This window comes from Cynocephalus volans, chromosome 15 (assembly GCF_027409185.1).
Source record: "Cynocephalus volans isolate mCynVol1 chromosome 15, mCynVol1.pri, whole genome shotgun sequence".
Taxonomy (NCBI): domain Eukaryota; kingdom Metazoa; phylum Chordata; class Mammalia; order Dermoptera; family Cynocephalidae; genus Cynocephalus; species Cynocephalus volans.
Genome location: NC_084474.1, coordinates 23,595,739 through 23,612,421, shown reverse-complemented (window position 1 = coordinate 23,612,421; position 16,683 = coordinate 23,595,739). Strand labels below are relative to the sequence as shown.

Sequence of the window (16,683 nt, the reverse complement as noted above, 5' to 3'; positions counted from 1 at the left end):
ACCCATTAAAGTAAAAATCAAGCACTGAATCTGACTCCAGATGTAGTGAAGTACAAGAAAAGCCAAAAGTGCTAGGCAGATGGCTAACTCCTGTGAGAAAACAAGAAGAAAGCTTCACTGATATTATCACAAATCATTTTTTTCAACATCACTTAGAAGGACTTTTCATTTTGGATTGGAGCATTGCACTACTGTTTTCAGAAAACAGTTCCCCTCACGCAGCTTCCACTAAATAAATAAGAATTCCCATAACCAGAAATAATCAAAGTCTACTCCATTTTTTATCTCAAAACCACCTCGAAAGTTTTCCTTACACCAAACATTTACTTTTGTCATTTTCATCGGTGAAAATAAATACCTGGCACAGAAGCATGCTACTTTTAATTTTTCAAAAACCATTTCCTTTGATTACCTCATGAAATTGAGGTCTGCTTGAGCATATACAGTCAAGATAAGAAGCCATTTTCTGATCTTTGAAAAAATGGTGTTTGTTGTCCATAATCACCTGCTGACCCAGGAACGAGAGAGTGCTTCTCTACAGCCTCTTGTCTGGGCGACACTCACAGCACACGTCATTGGAGAATGTTCATGAGTATGGAGTAGCCATGAACATTCTTCCTTACAAAGAAATTGTAAGATATTTCTCCTATGGACTCTTTGAGACATGCAAACATCTAACCAAGTGTTAGGGAGAAGACATGGACTCTGAACTTTCACTGTATAAAGAAAAAACAGTATCAAGAGTCCCCTTTAAAAATCCCAATGAAGGAAAACCTGTGTTTTTCTGCTCCCAAGAGCACATGCTTAAGAAGCTCAGGTCTAATCAAGCCAAGACTCTCTTTGTCTAGCCATAGCCAGCAGCTCCTAGAATCCATGAATCAGAGGTTATTTTTCCTGAGCAGACTTAAAACTCAATTCAAATGTGTTCCATAGGGGTTGCGGGGAATGACACAAAAGCAGATGATTAGTCTTTGGAAGCCCAAGGAAGACACAGGAAAGGCTGAGCAAGGGCAAGTGGCCATTGCAAAGGAGAACCTGGGACACCAGCCAGTCACTGCAGACAAAGCAGCTCTCAAGGGCATGCCAAAGGGCCAGGGTCGCTTGTGTCCCCTTCCCTGGGAAGCCAGGTGTGAGATGACCACACATGGGCAGAGCAAAGTCAAATTTGTTTTGTTTTGTTTTTTTCTTTTATATAATGCTTAAAAAACAAGCCAACATTGGGGGGTGAGTGGTTTCTGTATTCCGCCCCACCCAGCCCCTCTTTCCCGCTGTGGCCTATTCCAGCGGGACCCTGGGGACATGGAAAAGCGTTCAGACACAAGAGCAAGGACACTAACCTGAGAAGTAGCTGCAGGTGAACTAGTTTCCTTACCACTCACTGTTACCCTCTCATCGGCTGCGGCTTCTGCCACTTCTGCCTTCTGCACATTCGAATCCTCAGAAACGGGAGGCCCTATTTGCCCCCGACCTTCACTCCCTGGGGTGCAAGGAGGGTTGCTGGTGGTTTTCCGGGTTTGGCCTTTATACCAACTAGGGTAAAACAAGGGATCCGCAGTTTCCGCTGCTGCAGGGACTGGAGTTTCAGACTCTGTGGTCTGCTGAGAGCCAGTGGGCACAACCTCCCCCTTCATCAAGACAGATAAATTCAAAAGTAAAAAAAAAAAAAAAAAAAAAAGAAGAAGAAGAAATAAAAGCAATGGATGTCAGTTCCCTTCGGGTTTGAACACTGAGCTTTCTGTGTGCAGTTCCCAACTTAGTGGCTGTGTTAGTTCATCCCACCCTCAGAAGTGCTAAGGACTGAACGCTGGCGACAGCGCCCCCTGCCTGGCAACTGGGTGTGCCCCCTCTTCTATTCTGTGCTTGTCTGTCACTAGGTGGTAGCCCCAGCAGGCAGAAAGCAGAATCCTCAAGTAAAAGTTGCTTATAAAATATCGGATATAAGAGAAGGGTCAAACTGTTGACCAGAAATAATTTGGGGGGCATCATATGGGGGCCCCCAAAAATTCTTTTTTAAAAACCAAAAATTGATCTCACTGATCAAATCTAACCCTCATTTAGTCACTACACCTTTTTCAATTTCCGCACAATCGGTAGACCCAGAATTTCAAGATTTTAGAAACTATAAATAGTATTTTTGCCTGGTTTCGCCTAGTTTCCTGTGGAGATAGAGCACAGAATATAGTCCCATCTATGAGTTCTTCCTCTGAGATTTTGTTCCTACAGATGATTTCAATCCACCCTGAAAGCAGGTGCAACACCAGGGCTCCTCTCTGATAAGTCTGCATTGCCCCAGCTCAACAGGTCGGATCCTGTGTGCTGAAGTGTCATGGAGTCTGCATAAAGGCTTGAACACTGGACAGTGACATCTTAGAAACATAAGGTCAGCCAATCAGGTGCAGCATCTGGGGTGAGCTAATTTCCTAAGATATGTGTTCTTTCTTTCTTTCTTTTTTTCTCTGACTGGCAAGGGGAACGCAACCCTCGTCATGGTGTTGTCTGCACCATGCTCAGCCAGTGAGCGCACCAGCCATCCCTATATAGGATCCCAACCCGCGGCCTCGTCGCTAACAGCACCGCACTCACCCAAGCGAGCCACGGGGCAGGCCCCTAAGTTATGTTTTAAAAAGTCTGTCAATACGCAGTCTCATCAAATGACAAACACATAGAAAACCAAGCTTCACTTGCTTGCCCACTGAAGGAAAGATACAGTTGTATTTCAGAACAAGCAACAGGGACATGGCTAGTGTGGCTTCTCTACACCCTCTATTATCTACAGGAAAATTAAAAACTCTAAAGTATAAACATATAATCACTTTTATTTCTCACCTTATATTATGTCTCACCCTATACCCTGCACTGCACTCACTAAGCAACAAAAAGCAAACCCAATCCCCATGATATCAGCTCTCTAGGAATGAACATGTTGCACAAACACAGACACACACACTTTCCAGACAAAGGTTGTCTCAGATTTGAGGGTGTTATTGGTGGAAAAATGGTATTAAAGTAAGTCTTGCCAGCCAGCTACAACAACTATGAACCTGTGGAAGCACCTAGAGGACCTTGCTCCTTGTCATCGTGACTGTCCTGGAATCTTCTGTTTGCCACATGCAAATGTCTGGTGTATAGTAATCTTTCTCTTAATGTGAAACAAACTGGTCAGGCCGTCCAGCTGCATGTCCTGTGGGAAGGAAGTCATGAATGGTTACCTGTGTCACTGGGGCATCTGTGGCAAGTGGCAGGGCTGGAGGAGGCACTGGAGAGGAGACCTGGGGTGCCTCTGGGACAGCCTGGACCTCCGAGGCCAGCAGAGAGGGCTCTGAGGCTTTTTCCGGACCTGCATCTTCTCCTGGTGACTCTGTCCGAACATTTTCTCCCTCTTCTACTTCTACCGCTTCTCCTCCTCCTCCTTCTCTTTCCCCTTCTTCATCTTCATCTTCATCTTCTGGTAAGGTAAAGTATTTTAAAAATTGTTACAACAACCTCTGCAGCTGTGGAAACAGTCAGTGGCCAGTAGGTACAGCCCAGGCTAAGGCTGGGGTGGGGAAATCCTCTCCAGCCAACGCTCCACGAGAGTCCAAGTGCGACCTGCTGGGGCTTTGTGCTTCAGGTCAAATGTGGATGTGACAAATGGGAAGGAACCGTCACCACCCTCCTCGCTTCCCTCCCCAGTACAAAGTCCTCACCCTCACTGCACACCATCCGCCTCACCCCCCAGAGCCTGTTCATGTCTTTATCATAGTGTGCCACATCTGCAAGCTCCTGGAGGCTGGGATTGTCACTTCCTCATCTCTGGCAAAGTAAATAGAAAGGCAACTCTCTTCCCTATCTCAGAAATCACACAAACCCTCGTCTCATTGTAATTGCTCACCTCCTTTGTTCAGTGAATATATGCCCTTTGCCAGTATCAATGCCATGACTCTTCCTAACCCACTCCTCTTAATATTCCCTTAGACAACATTAAGGATGATATGATGTAATTTTTTAAAAAGATCTATGCTGAAGATTTGCCTCTCCAATTACACCTGTGGGCACTGGTACTGCCTCACGGCATTATTAGTGGTCTAGCCAAGGGGTGTCATCATGCACATGGGCTGAGATGAGTCAGGGTGATCAAAGTTTTGGTCAGCTCCAAGGTTATTTTCCTCTTTTCAATTATTTCATCAGGATAAGTTTCCAGGAGTGGGATTTATGAGCCAAAGTACAGGGATGTGTTTATAGCTCATGGAGTATATCTGGTTCCATAGACCAGCTTTATTTCCAGGTTGTGACTTATTTTATGACTTGTTACTGTTCTTGTCCTCTAAAGTTTAATTATGTTAAGTTGATCTGCTGTCACATATAGCCCTATGTTTTATTTTTATCTCATCCTTAACCTTGCTCCTGATGGCACTTGACATCATTGAGGTTAACACTTTGTGTAGGGTTGAAGTTAACAAATCATATCACCATCAATTATTAAGTATTTGATTACCCAGAATCAAATGCCTGATAATGGCATTAAAATAGACACTATGATATGTAAAGCTGAATAAACACTGTCAACAAACTATATGATCCTGTGATAAAATAGAGCTTCACACTGGATTATGATCCTCGTAAACTTGTCTACACTCATTCTGGCGGTGATTCTAAATCTCCCCTTCCCTCCCACCGAATTCTTCTGCAGCTTTCACACACCTGCAATTTTGGCCAAATGGGCAAAAGGATAACAAACCTCTGTAAAAATCAATTTCACGTATTATTTTTTCTTCTCTATTGAGGTTGACTGTGAAGTGGTTCATGTGCTCATAATCATGTTCTATTTTCTCCATCTGAAATGCTTTCGAGGCTTCAGAGATTCTGCAACAAAGACAAGTTGCCACTTTCTGTCACTGTTTAAAGTTTGATAGCTATGGATAAAAATGAAGATATGTATTTTTCCATAAAATAAAAATTACTTACTTGTGTAACAGAGTTTTGGCATTCTGTGAAGGCAAACAAAAATAGGCTAACTGAAATTATTTTCATCGAAGAGGGTGGTGAGACTTGATTCTTTCCTGTGCTTACTCTGAGAATTTCGTAGCTTAGTTTCTAAATGCCATAAATAATTACTGCTTTATATCAGATCCTTCTTATACTTAAGCAATGCCACAGATATATATTTACTGAATTATTTAAATACATAAAGATATAAGCATATAGGAGGGTTATATTTTAGTTGGTAAAATAATGAAAATGTGATAACAACAAATTTTCCGGCACCCACCTTTTGGGTTTGTTTCCTTGGTGCCAAAAAGAGACTTACCTGCAGAAACACCGCCATTTCTGGCTCATCCATGAACTGGATTCCTGACTCAACCAACTTTGATACGTTCTCCAAATGATCAGAATATTTTTTGATCAGAGCGCGGACACGTTCCAGTTTCTCCTCTTGGGTTCGGGTAATGGCTCGGGTCATTTCATTCTTTCTCTCCTCCAGGATGCCATACAGGTAATCAAACTTCTCACAAAGCTCCTGTTTCTGTTTTCTGCAGCATTCCTGTTAGTTGGGTTAGTTAATGTTAGAAAGTGTTTGAAATAAAGTCTGTTTGGAGAAATCACCTGGACATTTTGGGAGACAAAAACGTTTACTTAATGTAGAATATTTTTTCTTTTCCCTTAAGCTGTCCCTTTGGGTATAGATACCCACTGTGTTGATGCTTTTGAAATCCCATTTTTACAAACTAGATATTTAGACAATCTAAAAATCAAATTGGCTAAGTGAATCAATGATTTTTTAATTTTCTATTCTTTATAAATTACAACAGGTTTTGTTTTACATTATATTTGGGTTGTATAGGTAATAGGTTATATTTTTCTTTGTGGGGTGTATGTGTGTGTACGTGCAAGGAAAAACCTATGGTATGTACTTCCTGGTCCATACCTTTCAGCCTCTCTCTGCTCCACCTATACTGTTTCAGTTCCTTCATGTAGATTTTGCAGCTTCCCGAGGGTTTCCTCCTCCAAGCCAACTCACATGCTGAACCCAAATTAATTTCTTGCAGTACAGTTCTAATCATATATTTTTCTCTGTTATGACTCCCCATTACACAAAGAATAACTTTTAAACCTCATAACTGGCTCTCAAGACCCTCCATGATCTGGCTCCAGCTTTCCTTCACAATATTCCACTATTCTCCATCACATACCTTGTATTCCAGCAAAAACAAACCACTCACTTTCTTTGCTCACACTTTCCCCTCTGTCTACAATACTTTCCCCCGAGTCACAGTTGCAAACTCTAAGCCATCTCAAAGACATTGTTGGAATGCCACTTCTTCCATAAAGCTTCCCTTGATCTCTATCAATGCCATCTTTTAACCTTCTGAAATCCCATAATAGTTACCGTTTATGGCATTTACGTGTATCTACCAGATCCTCTATTTACCCAATACTGTCTAAGAGAGGGAAATACTGGCTCTGGTCATTGTTCCTGGAGAGAAAGGATGTATTGGAATCTGGCTTGCACATTTTCATTGCGTGGCTGAAGCATTTCTTTACCATCCAGTTTCCTTTACTCTGAGACCATGTTTAAATGATAATTAATTTTCCAGTTGGCCTAGTCATTGGCCTTTTGGTTTTTCAAGCTTCAGTAAGCTTGGTGTGTTCATATGCCAATCTCCTTGGACCTGACCATCCCTGAGTACAGGATCTTTACAGCTGAGAACAGACTGTGAGCTGTAATGATCCAACCTAACTCTCTTGCCCAGTGGAGTCTTCTAGGAATCTGGCTAATTTATTTCTGACATCTCTGACCTCCATATGACCCTTATCACATGTTTTTTTATTTTAGTAAACATTGATCTATTTGATATCATGTATTGCGTTCTTCCTTTACATGAGTTTCTTAAATACCTATACTATAGTCTTCTTAAGGGTAGACTCTGGGTCTGCCTAGGAAACATACCACCTTGGATAGTAGATGTTCAATAAATATGTATTGTATGGATATTTTAAAATTATGTCTCATTTTCCCCCAATTTCTCTACTCTTTTCAGAGGAAGGGGGAAAAAAGATGAACTAAACCAAATTGTTGATTATGAAGATACTCCGCTGATGTGCAAGAAATACATCCTTCACTCCACTGCCTCCCTTGAAACATAGTCATTCTCATCACAGTTCCAGAACAAATTATAGTGCATGAAGGAGATTCAAGGGTTCAAACCATTTGAATAGTAAATACCAGTTATTGCTGTCATCCATTCATCAATTCATTCATTCATTTAACAAATATTTCTTAAGCATGTCGTTTGTATCATGTACTATGCAAGACTTTGGGGATCCAAAAATGAGTTAAACATAGTTCCTATTCTCCAGGAGCTCACAGTTCACTGCATGAGAAAGAAAATGGGCCAATAATGTAGTACAATATAATAGGCTGAACATGAGGGACCTTAATCCAACCCTTTGTGTAGGTGAGAGACATTTGTGGGGAGCCAGGGGTATTGGCTCAGGAAAAGCTTCTTAGAGGAAATGGTGCCCGAGTTTTGCCTTAAAGGATGAGTAGGAGTAGAGGGGGTAGGGGAGGGAATGAAAATGCATGGATTCTTGGCAGTTGTCAAAGTAATAGGACAAGGGCCCACAGAGAATGTCAAGACATGGAAATTGCTGGACTTGCCAAATTCCCATCCATTTCAAGCCCTTTGGCTTGAGATTTGGACTGTTACAACCAGGCCTGGGAAGTGAAGCTTGTTAGTCGTTTTCCAATCAATCTTTCTTCCACTGCATTTATTAACTCTCTTTTAAGCTTACAAGCAGCCATGTGCCTACTGCATACCTGAGATATGCCTCTCTAATATTTAATAGCCCTGCTGCTTACTGTGAACATATAATGGTTTTCAGCTTGTTCTAAAATAAACTGTGCACTCAAAACATTTATAGTAAATATTATATTAACATGTGATACTGATAGAATATCTTCGTTTCATAAAGGTTTTCTTCTATGTGATTTAATATGTGTGAGAACATGCTAGTTTATGAAAGCCAAATCATTTGCAATTAGAATGATGTGGAGTCATGTGTATTTTAGTATAGTCTCTCAAGCCAAATAAAGATTTGTTTACCATTTTGTCCATATAAATTTTATTTAGTTGTTTAAATAAAATAACTACTTTCATTCCTGTATTATTTTATATCTATTGTGTTTTTTTTTTTTAACAATTTGCACTATATTGAATTTTAATAAAATTGCTATTACAGTGTAAAAAAGGCTGCCCCATGCATGGTCTATGCTTTTATAATAATTTTATCACTGTATACTTTGTAAAGCACTTGTAGTATTACCTGGCACATAGTAGGCACTATATCAGTGTTTATTAAATTAGGTCCCAATTCCTTAATTTGAGTTTTTCAGTTGGGGAATTTTGAATGTTCATGGAATATTAGAATGCTCCAGATGACTGCACTCATATGGAGCCTGAAACCCAACAAAGTTGTCACTTCTCAGGGCCATTCTACCATTTATTGTTGATGTGTGGCCTAGAGTGAAGGTCTTTGAATTCCTGGGTCATTGCTACTCCCATCACGCCCAGCTGTGCCCTTACTTTTAAGTAACTTGAAAAAAAATTTATATGAAGTGCTTAGCCTTCTAACAAATTTACTGTGCTGAAGGTAAGCATTTTAAAGGCAAGAAACCTTAAACTGTTTCAGAATTATGTCCATTAGTTCATTCCTTCAACAAGATTCACTAATTGCTTACTATAAACAAGGCATTATATGATCTAAAAACCTGCCACAATTTTCTAGTATTCTAGAGAATGATAAATATAAAATATAGAATTATTATATTTTCTAATTTATTATAGAAAATAGCACTTTTTTCTCTTGCTTAATTTGCCTTTAATATAATTCTGTGCAAGATATGGTACGAGACAAATCTGTTTCTGAAATGGGAAAAATACATGTCTCTTCCCTGGAATTATGAAATTGGGACTTAAAATACTTTTAGAAATTATCTTAAGATGTTCAGGTTAACCTAATATAATCAAACGTGAAATACTCCATGAAATTAAAAGTCTTTCCTACTCTCTGAGGTAGAACCAACACATGAGACGAACTTAGATGCCCTTCACTCTTCCTTGGCTACAAGATCATCAAAGTGCCGTGAAAGCCAGGGAAGAACAAATACCTCAGGTTATCAATTCATCCTCTAAGCTAATTAAGGAACAGGTATATGTTAGGGAAAAAGATGTCCTCAGAGGCCACCTAGCTACTAACAGTGATTACGCTGAATGTAGTACCTACTGTGCCTTTGTAAACGTGAACCTGCAACACTTTCAACACTTACTTTCTAGTAACCTGAAAAACAGAATGGGAAAAAATATGACTTCTGCATTATCGAAATGTCTGCAGGTAGCACACTTTAAAGGACAATTGTTATCTGCAAAAGCATGCTAGCAACCATGTTTATCTCTTTTCCATAAAAACTTCCTCGTCTCAAAGATTTCTCCTTGCGTTTAGCATACATTTTCACTTATTTGAGTAAAACAGTACGTATCTTTAAGTCCAGTTCCGGACTATATACCTACCCACCCCCTCCACTTCTCTGAAAGGTCATTGAATCAATATATAGACTTTTTGTAATTTCAAGTTTATTTTCTCAAATATTCTCCGTTTTCTTCTTTTTGATGTCTGTGGCTCTCGCCTTCTCTGTGCGTGCCTGTGTGTGTGCACCTGCACGGGTGTGCTTAACAAGTGAAGTAGCCTCCACCATGAACACAGTAGGTCACAGCCTCCAAGCGTGTCGTGACGCAAAGGCTGTGGCTGCAGCGTGGCCTTCCTCCTGGGTCTGCCAGACAGTTATATTTATTGGCTTCTTAGGCAAACCAAATCAAAGTTGTCCACAATACTTAAATGAAAATAAAATTCATCCTATCTCTAGAGAGAACATATTGTGGATGCACTATACCCAAAATGGGTGCTTTTATAAAGGGACGACTATCCTGCCCATATCGAAATGGTAAGATGATGATAGGTGGAATATTTGTTTCTAACCAATGCCAAAGTTTCCTGGATGAAAACAAAAAAATCAAGTAGTCATTTGGTTGTTTCCTTAGAAGTGAGTAAGTAACCTTCAATATTGAGCTAAAGCTATTGTTTAGCTGTAGCCCTTTCTGAGGACAATGTTAAAACTGACAGATTCCAATTGTTAGCCACCTTTATATGAGGGTACTTCAAAAAGTTCATGGAAAAATAAAATTAAAAGATAATATGAATCTTTCCATGAAGTTTTTGAAGTATACTCATGCTGCGGGTTGAATGTGTCCCCCAAAGGTTCATGTGTTAGAGACCTGACCTACAGTGTAACAGTGTTAAGAGGGTGGGAATTTCTATTATGGTAATTCAAAGGTGGGGCATCTAGGAAGTGATTAGATTGTGAGGACTGTGCCCTCATGAATGAATTAATCTATTGATGATTTAAAGCGTGGTCATAAGTGTGGTTCTGATGGCTTTACAAGGACAGTGAGTGAGCAGGTTAGCTCACTTTTGCTCAGCCCATTCTTGCCATGTGGACACCCTGTGTAGCTGTAGAGTCACTATCACCAAGAAGGCCCTCACCAGATGTGCCCCCTGGACTATGGACTTCCCAACCTACAAAACTGTAAGAAATAAATTCAATTTCGCTTTAAATTACTAGTTTCAGGTATTCTGTTATCAGCAACAGAAACAGACTAATTCACCTTGTATTTAAGTAGCAAGAAGATAAGACAAGATATACAACTACAAAGAGAAGCTTTTTTATAGAAAAAAAAAATTAACAGCTGATGATCTTACACTAGAAGAGTAGGTAGCCTGCCTGGTCAAATGCCATCATACCAGTTTTTAATGGCTGGATTTTTATTGGCTCACTTTTCTCCCAGGCCCTTATTACTCTCTGAAATGATCTTGTTATTCATTTGCTTATTAGTCTAACTCCTCTCCTAGAATAAACACTTCCTGAGATCATGAACCTTTTACGTCTAGCTCATCACTATTTCCCCAGCACTATGTGTATAGAACATGGCCCATAAAGCACACTTGAGAAATATGGTTTGAATGATGTGAATGAAATATGACTTGCATCTAGAAATATTCATCCCTCACGCACAAGCTTCTATTTTGTTCTGTTCTGAAGAAATAGGTGTTTATGTCTCAGGAAAGTTGTTTTGTTGTTTTTGTTTTACTCTGTACAATGAGAGATTGGATTGGAAAATTGCTAAGATCCCTTCTGACTCTACATTTCTAAGACTCTATGGCTTCAGGTAAATGCGTAGATGTTCCAAAGACTCTTCAGGTTACACTATGCCTCTCTCCATTTCTTGCAAGTTTCAGAGTGTCGTCCACAGCACTAAGACATAAATGACATGTCCTAGCTCTGAAATATCAGAACTAGCTTGGGCATGTGCTATGAACAAGAGAGGAAAAACCTGAGGCAATCATGACCACTGCTCTTACCATGTAAGAAGCATGGCTCTGTGACCAAAATAGAGCTGCAGATAAGTTCTTAGCCCCAGCACTTGTCATCGAGCAACTGTGGCTCTACCAGCCCCATTCATATCGCCACCACATTCCTCCAACATTCATCAGGACACACTTGTTGGGAGCAGCAGCTTTATTTGAAATGCAGTACTTCAAAATTCCCTTCATTAAGCCAAACAGGGTTTCCTCCCACCACCATCCCACCTGAAAAAACAAACAACAAACAAACAAACAAACAAACAAACAAAAACCACATAGTAGATCAATAATACTGAAGAAAGAACTATCTTAAAGTAGGAAGTTCCCTTCAAAGAAGTCAAGTCTAGCCCTTCATTTGTAAAGCTCCAAGTACAAGCACTTAGAGAAGTCCTATGAGTACAGACTAGGACGTCTCTAGAAAAGGGACAAACAAATTAGAAAAACATTGTCCTCCAGGCACACAGGCTGGGGCTCAGCCCCTCCCCCTCAGCTGGTGCCTTTCTGTAGTGGTGCTCAGGGGAACAAAGCCGTTCAGTGGCCATGGGTCTTGGGTCTCCCAAACTCATTCTCTTTTTTACTGTATTGTGTTACCACTCCAGTAAGCAGGATAATTATGTCATAATTTGTGAGGTGTTCTTGGGAGTTCTTTACATTAGGGGTTTTCTGGACTAGTCCAGATCCTTTAGAATCTCCTTGAGTAAACCCTAAGAGGGCTGAGGGCCAGGTGGGTCTGCTCCGACTTGAGCCCCATGGTTTGGTGAGAGCCACATGCATGGAGAGCTGAGTAGGTGTTTCATTCACTCCAGTCTGCTGCATAGAGTCAGCATGTTTCCCAGAAGAGGCTCAGTCTCCCTCGGTTGCCAGTGTTTCAAGTTGCCACAAAGCCTCTTCCACAAAGAATACAGTTAATATCTAGTTCCATTCATTTGCAGTTTTTCCCTCTAAAGGGAGTTGCTCAGGCCTGCCATCACAACTAACCAAGACCCTAACAGTCTCCTTCTGACACCATTTAAAACATGCTCCAGGTGCTCCAGTGGTTCAAACGATCGATAGTTCACATCATCAGAATAAGTGTGTACCTTCCAAGCTGACTCTGAGGATAGCAGGAGGTGACAGTTACTGAGCCCCTGGCATGTGCCCCTTACCCCAATTTAGTCATCACAACAACACTGTGAAGAAGGTATTATCATTCCCACTGTAAAATTGAGGAAGTTGAGGGACAGGAAGCTTGAGTAACTTGCCCAAAGTCATATAATTATGTGACAGAGCTAAAATTCAAACTCTGAAATCTGTTTTGTTTTTTTTTCTCTTTGTGACTGGTAAGGGATTCGTAACCCTTGGCTTGGTGTCGCCCGCATTGGGCTCAGCCAGTGAGCGCACCGGCCTTCCCCACATAGGATCCAAACCTGCAGCCTCCGCGCTAGAGTTCTACTGTGCTCCCAGCACCACACTCTCCCGAGTGAGCCACAGGGTCGGCCCTGAAATCTGTTTTTTTAAGCATATGTTACATTGCCTTAAAAGCATTGCCTTAAAAATTCTGGCATGCTTATTAAAATGATTCCTATTATATTCATACTTCATAATTGTAACTGCATGGACAATGTCTCAGAGATGAGAAAAAGCCATTTAAGGAAAAATCACTGTTTTGGAAATACAGTGGATTTGTTCTCATGTAAAATCATTGGAGAATTTTTTTAAAATTGTCATTTTTCAGATATTGGAAATGCTAATATCAAATATTTATTATTCAACTTGTAGCAGTTTCTCCTAGACAGGCATTCATACAAAACAGAAAACAGGACTAGTTCTAAGCCAGCCTGCCTACCTTTGGGAGGGCCAGTATTAATAGCATGTTCCCTTGGGTATCCAGTGACATAGGTTACGTGCCATCAGTAAAGGCTGAAGAGGGAGGTTACATTTTCTAGGGATGAGGAGTGAAAGTCAAGCCTGTTTTCCCAGAAGCAGAGAGCTCCCGAGACAGTGGACTTCACTCCTTGAGAAGCCCCCTACCCAGTCCCAGCTCACTCCAGAACATCTCCAGGCCTGGAAGGGCCAATGAAGCTCTAGACCAGAGCAGCCCAGAAGCCCTTCATCAACCTGCAGTCCAGAGTTCAGGGAACGTCTTAGGCTGAGCCACTCTCCACCAGGAGGGCTGGAAAGACTCATGGCTCCTTCACCCACCAGCAGCCCACAGCACGGAGGGAAAGTGCCATTCCCTGTTTTGACACAACTCAGAACACCCTTTTGCAGCTATAGTCACTCTCAAAGCCTCCCTTGTCATCACTATAAATTTACATCAAGTGCGTACATTATTTATAAAGGACAACACGAAGTCCAATGGTGTCATTTGCCCTAAGCTCAACAATGCTCCAGGGCTGGTCCTGGGCCAGGTGCCTCCCCAGGCCAACCCTGCAAGACATTACATGATTAGGGACAAAATTAGACACGTGCAAGGAATGGGCACTAGCAGCAAAGGGCAGGTGTCAGAACCCCAGGCGGGAAGAGCGAGGTAATGATGGAAGGATGGTGCCCACCCCAGCGGTTACTCCACTTTCTATCCCTAAGGAGTTCCTCACCACTCAGAGCAGAGAATTCTCTAACTACAGCTCCCCACCCCCTGGCCGGGAACCACCAATGGCCTCTCAAAAAATGTTTCTGGCAGGTGGTGAGTGAAGTCAGAAAGGGAAACAACCCCAGGCAGAACAGGAGACACAGGAGCTCTGAACCCCTGATCCCTGGTACAAAATCCCAGTCGAGAACCTGGTTTGCTCTCCATTGTCCTGGCTTGCAGGCTGGCAAGCAGCTGAGACTCTGGAGTTCCACCCACTGATAGGAACCCGACTCTATGGGAGATCACCTGTGATCACAGGTGCACAGGGTGACAGTTTGTGGCAGGGCCCCTGTCCTCAGGGCCTCTTCAAATGGGGGAGGTTGTGTTGAGGAGCAGGAATCATAGAGTCAGAGACCTCCATGGATCTCTGAGCCAATTCTTATATCTCCAGGTGAGTCACCTAAATGGATCTGAAAGAACCATGTTTATCTGAGTCATATTCACTTATTCTTTATTTTACTGGTTATTAAAAATGTCAAACTCACTTTATAAAAATGTGAAATACAGGAACATAGTGTAGAAGGAAGGCATCAAAAACCCAGCAGTCCCAGTATTCACTGCTCTTAACTATTGGTGTTTTTGCTTCCTGGTTCTATACCCCACAAATGTGTAGAAGCTATCTGTGCATATATGCATTCTATACCGTATATGTAAGTATATACTTGCTAGGCTTTTTCATCTTATTTCCTTAAGATAATTTCTCAGAAGTGAAATGAACAGGTAAAAGGGGATGGACACTTTTAAGACCCCTGCCAATTTGCAGCCTCATTTTAAAGCCCTGCAGGGAGCTACTACACACTCTCCTCTAGCAACCTGTGAAAGCACTTGTAAAAGTGTCATGTTCAACGAATGTTATTACCAGTAAGAATGGGGTGATGGTCCTGACTGCTGCCAGGAAGTTCTCTCTGATATCTGTACTAAACCCTTCTGCTGAATTAACTTCAAACCAGTTCCTTTCTGTCTTGTTCTCAGTGGAATTAAAAACAGCTGCTTCCTCTTTCACCTCTGACTGGCCTCTATGAAGAAAACCTGTGGTCAGATCTCTCCCTGCCCTCTCGGTGGGGTGTCCTCTAATGCTGGCTAAAAGGAACATGAGTCGTCTGCATTTGTTCAAGACCCCACAAGGCTTTTCTCCTGGATGCCTTCTCCAGCCTCCCCATCCCAGGCAGAAGGCTTGTTCCTCCCAGCAGTTGTCTCTGATAAAAGCCCAGCCAGCCCAGAGACAGGTATAGAGATTACCTCACTTGCCCACAAGCAACATGCCCCTATTAATACATGTGGGACTCAACATGGTACTGCACTGGAGTGCTGATTCAAGGCTTAATGATTAAACTGGATCTGATTTTTACTGTAAGTAAGTACAAAGAAAGTTTATATTGTCTACTTCTGAATCTCTTTGGGCTCTTCACCATAAGAAAACTTATCTTCTATAAATGGATCCCAGATTTATCATGGATATTTTCAGGAATATAAGTGTGGAGGAGAAAGGAGATTGATTTTAATGACGTGTAAATCTAAAATGAGATAATTATAGCTAATGTCTTGAAGCCATCATCTAGGAAATGGCCTTTGGCTTTTAATAGAATTTGCCTTTCTAACGATAAAATAATAAGAATAGCTACTATTTATTGGGCTATGTGCCAGGCACTGTGCCAAGCATTTTGCTTATGCTTATTTAATTCCTCACAGTAACTCTATAAAGGAGGTATTGTGATTACCCCACTTTTACAGAGCAGAAAACTGAGGGACTGGCTGTACTTGCAGTTATATGAATGAATCTTTAAAAACACAGTGAGAAACATGAGGGTGGTTAAAAAAGTTCATGGAAAGATTCATATTATCTTTCAATTCTATTTTTCCATGAACTTTATGAAATACCCTCATACAACACAGTACTATTTGTAAAATTAAAAGACATGCATATAAGACACTATACATTTCACGAGAATACAGACAAACAGAACACCAAACATGTTAGAGTGATTATCTATGGGGAGAACAGGACTGGGAAATGGGGACAAAAGGGGAACAGATAACAAAAGAGGCCTCGCACACAGCAGTGGAGCAACGTGCCATGCACTGAGCAGTGTGACACTGCAACCTTCTGCACAGAGGTCCAAGTGAAAACACAAGTGACCCTGCAGTTTAAAGCAGAGAGACAGTGACAGACTGCTCCAGGTTACAGAACCAGAGACCTGAACTTGACCCCAGGTATCTTGCACCTGCCCCTATGCTGCATGGTTGTAAATCTTCCGTTCTCGAAAAGAGACCTGCCACAGAGCTTAAACTCTAGGTGTCCGTGTTTTGCCCTTAGTAATTATACAGTTTATATTTGATCTTGAGGAAAAAGTAGATTTGCTGCATTTCTGATGTGCGAAGCCCCAGTATGAGCTAAACAGCCAGCCACTCATCCATTCACTCACCAAGTTTGTATTGAGTGTTTATTATGTGTCAGGTGCTGGGCCAGGCAGAGGGCCAGTGGAGAGGAAGGAACCAGAACTCTGGCCTCCGTGAGCTACCAGCGACTGAACCATTCTCTAACCACAGCCAGGCAGATCTTTCTCCTCCTCCTTCTGGCCCCATTGCAGAGTGCAAATGTGCAGCTCAGACCTGCA

At 41.5% G+C, this 16,683-nt stretch overlaps 1 protein-coding gene across 10 annotated transcripts in view; it reads right to left on the bottom strand.

Annotated features, from left to right (window-relative positions):
• Positions 1–16,683, bottom strand: part of TRIM55 (tripartite motif containing 55) — a 44,429-nt gene that overhangs the window by 18,538 nt on the left and 9,208 nt on the right. For 3 of the 10 annotated variants that reach the window (XM_063079919.1, XM_063079915.1, XM_063079918.1), the window contains exons 5-10: positions 5,288–5,521; positions 4,945–4,967; positions 4,718–4,842; positions 3,210–3,445; positions 1,373–1,625; positions 3–90 (exon numbers count right to left, since the gene is read on the bottom strand). In XM_063079919.1, coding sequence (XP_062935989.1) covers positions 3–90; positions 1,373–1,625; positions 3,210–3,445; positions 4,718–4,842; positions 4,945–4,967; positions 5,288–5,521 — 959 coding nt within the window. Of the gene's footprint in view, positions 1–2; positions 91–1,337; positions 1,626–3,209; positions 3,446–4,717; positions 4,843–4,944; positions 4,968–5,287; positions 5,522–16,683 lie in introns of all 10 variants that reach the window. The other 7 variants (XM_063079917.1, XM_063079925.1, XM_063079924.1 and 4 more) reach the window with 3 other exon arrangements.